This window comes from Lagopus leucura, unplaced genomic scaffold (assembly GCF_019238085.1).
Source record: "Lagopus leucura isolate 7727_CA_CO unplaced genomic scaffold, USGS_WTPT01 35002-0_obj-0_obj, whole genome shotgun sequence".
Taxonomy (NCBI): Eukaryota; Metazoa; Chordata; class Aves; order Galliformes; family Phasianidae; genus Lagopus; species Lagopus leucura.
In genome coordinates this window covers 1,828-4,407 of record NW_024965921.1, presented here as the reverse complement: position 1 = coordinate 4,407, position 2,580 = coordinate 1,828, and the positions used below count along the sequence as shown (strand labels likewise).

Genomic DNA, 2,580 nt, shown 5'->3' with positions numbered 1-2,580 from the left:
GGATCCATAGGGTGCCGTAGGGTGCCATAGGGATCCATAGGGTGCCACAGGGATCCATAGGGTGCCATAGGGATCCATACGGTGCCCTCCTCTCTGCCCCCAGTCCTCTTCCTAACGCCCGTTTCCCCTCTTGCCAGGGTCACAGCGTCATTAGGTCTGCCACAAACACGACCCTGCCCCATATGCTTATGTCTCAGCGTGTGATCGCTCCAAACCCTGCCCAGCTGCAGGGGCAGCGCGTTCCTCCTAAGCCTGGCCTCATCCGCACTACAACTCCAAGCATGAATCCAGCCATCAACTACCAGCCGGTACGGAGCTCTTGCTGGGGGTCTGGGGGGGTTTGGCCACACAGGGAGCTGGGAGGCGCTGGGGGAGCGGAGGCTGCAGCAGAACGTTGCTGAAATGGAGGAGTCAGAGAATGCAAGGATGGCCTGGGTTGCAAAGGAGCAGAACGGGCATCAGCTCCAAACCCTGCTGGGTGCAGGGCGCCAGCCGGCAGCACAGGCTGTGCTGAGAACCCACAGGGTGCCATAGGGATCCACAGGGTGCCATTGGGATCCACAGGGTGCCATAGGGATCCACAGGGTGCCATTGGGATCCATAGGGTGCCATAGGGATCCACAGGGTGTCATTGGGATCCATAGGGTGTCATTGGGATCCACAGGGAGCCATAGGGATCCACAGGGTGCCATTGGGATCCATAGGGTGTCATTGGGATCCACAGGGAGCCATAGGGATCCACAGGGTGCCATAAGGATCCATAGGGTGTCATTGGGATCCATAGGATGCCATTGGGATCCACAGGGTGCCATTGGGATCCACAGGCTGCCCTGAGAATCCACAGGGTGCCATTGGGATCCATAGGGTGTCATTGGGATCCATAGGATGCCATTGGGATCCACAGGGTGCCATTGGGATCCACAGGGTGCCATTGGGATCCATAGTGTGCCAAAGGATCCACAGGGTGCCATAGGGATCCATGGAATCGTTGACTCATAGATGGCCTGGGTTGCAAAGGAGCACAATGTTCATCTCATTCCAACCCCCTGCTGCGTGCAGGGTCACCAACCAGCACTGCAGGCTGCCCAGAGAACCCATAGGGTGCCATAGGGTGCCATAATCATAGAATCATCATAGAATCCTGGGATGCCCTGGGTTGCAAAGGCCCACAACGGCCATCAGCTCCAACCCTGCTGTGTGCAGGTCTCCAACCAGCAGCCCAGGCTGCCCAGAGCCACATCCAGCCTGGCCTCCAATGCCTGCAGCTCACAGCCAGCACCAAGCCAGGCTCAGCACATCTCAGCCTGGTTCATGGGGTGCTGTGACCATCAGGGACCCCTCAGCCTGGTTTATTGGGTGCTGTGCCCATCAGGGACCCCTCAGCCTGGTTTATTGGGTGCTGTGCCCACCAGGGACCCCTCAGCCTGGTTCATTGGGTGCTGTGCCCATCAGGAACCCCTCAGCCTGGTTCATGGGGTGCTGTGCCCATCAGGGACCCCTCAGCCTGGTTCATGGGGTGCTGTGCCCATCGGGGACCCCTCAGCCTGGTTCATGGGGTGCTGTGCCCATCAGGGACCCCTCAGCCTGGTTCATGGGGTGCTGTGCCCATCGGGGACCCCTCAGCCTGGTTCATGGGGTGCTGTGCCCATCGGGGACCCCTCAGCCTGGTTCATGGGGTGCTGTGCCCATCAGGGACCCCTCAGCCTGGTTCATTGGTGCTGTGCCCATCAGCACATGCAGCTCTTGCATAGGAGCGATGTTCCATTGGGCTGGCAGCAGGGGGGGGCAAGATGGGGGCTTCCAGCGCATCCTCCCACCCCACAGCACCCAAGGGTGCCTGGTGTGCCGCAGTGCGCCAGGCTCAGCATGCTGGAGCTGCTCCACATCCCAGCACGGCTCCGTGGACGCGGGGAGCTCCAGCCTGGCCTTAATCCCCCTCTGCTCTTCCTCTCCAGCAATCAAGTTCTTCTGTTCCTTGCCAGCGTACGTCGTCTTCAGCCATCTACATGAACCTTGCCTCTCACATCCAGCCTGGCACCGTGAACCGGGTTTCCTCCCCGCTCCCCAGCCCCAGCGCTCTGAGCGACGCCGCCAACTCGCAGGCGGCCGCCAAGCTGGCCCTGCGCAAACAGCTGGAGAAAACCCTGCTGGAGATCCCACCCCCAAAACCGCCCGCGCCGCTGCTCCACTTCCTGCCCAGCGCAGCCAACAGCGAGTTCATCTACATGGTGGGCCTGGAGGAGGTGGTGCAGAGCGTTATCGATAGCCAAGGTGAGCCTGGGGGCTTCCCTCTGCCTGCGCCCCCTCCTCTGGGTTCCCTTCTTGCTTTGCGACGCCCCCCCCCCCAAACCCACTGTGAGCAGTTTGTAGAATCACAGCGTGGCCTGGGGTGGAAAGGATCGCAGTGATCATCTGCCTCCAAACCCCTGCTGTGTGCAGGGCTGCCAAGAGGCTCATAGGGACCCACAGATCCCCATAGGGACCCACAGGGGCACATAGGGACCCACAGGGGCACACAGGGACACGCAGATCCCCATAGGGACCCACAGGGGCACATAGGGACACGCAGATCCCCATAGG

General features: G+C 61.0%; 1 protein-coding gene across 1 annotated transcript in view; it reads left to right on the top strand.

The window, feature by feature from the left end:
• GATAD2B (GATA zinc finger domain containing 2B) overlaps positions 1-2,580 on the top strand; it is a gene marked incomplete at its 3' end in the record, with an annotated part of 10,333 nt that overhangs the window by 6,237 nt on the left and 1,516 nt on the right. Inside the window, exons 5-6 of the mRNA XM_042892878.1 lie at positions 138-308; positions 1,956-2,271. Coding sequence (XP_042748812.1) covers positions 138-308; positions 1,956-2,271 — 487 coding nt within the window. The remainder of the gene's footprint in view (positions 1-137; positions 309-1,955; positions 2,272-2,580) is intronic.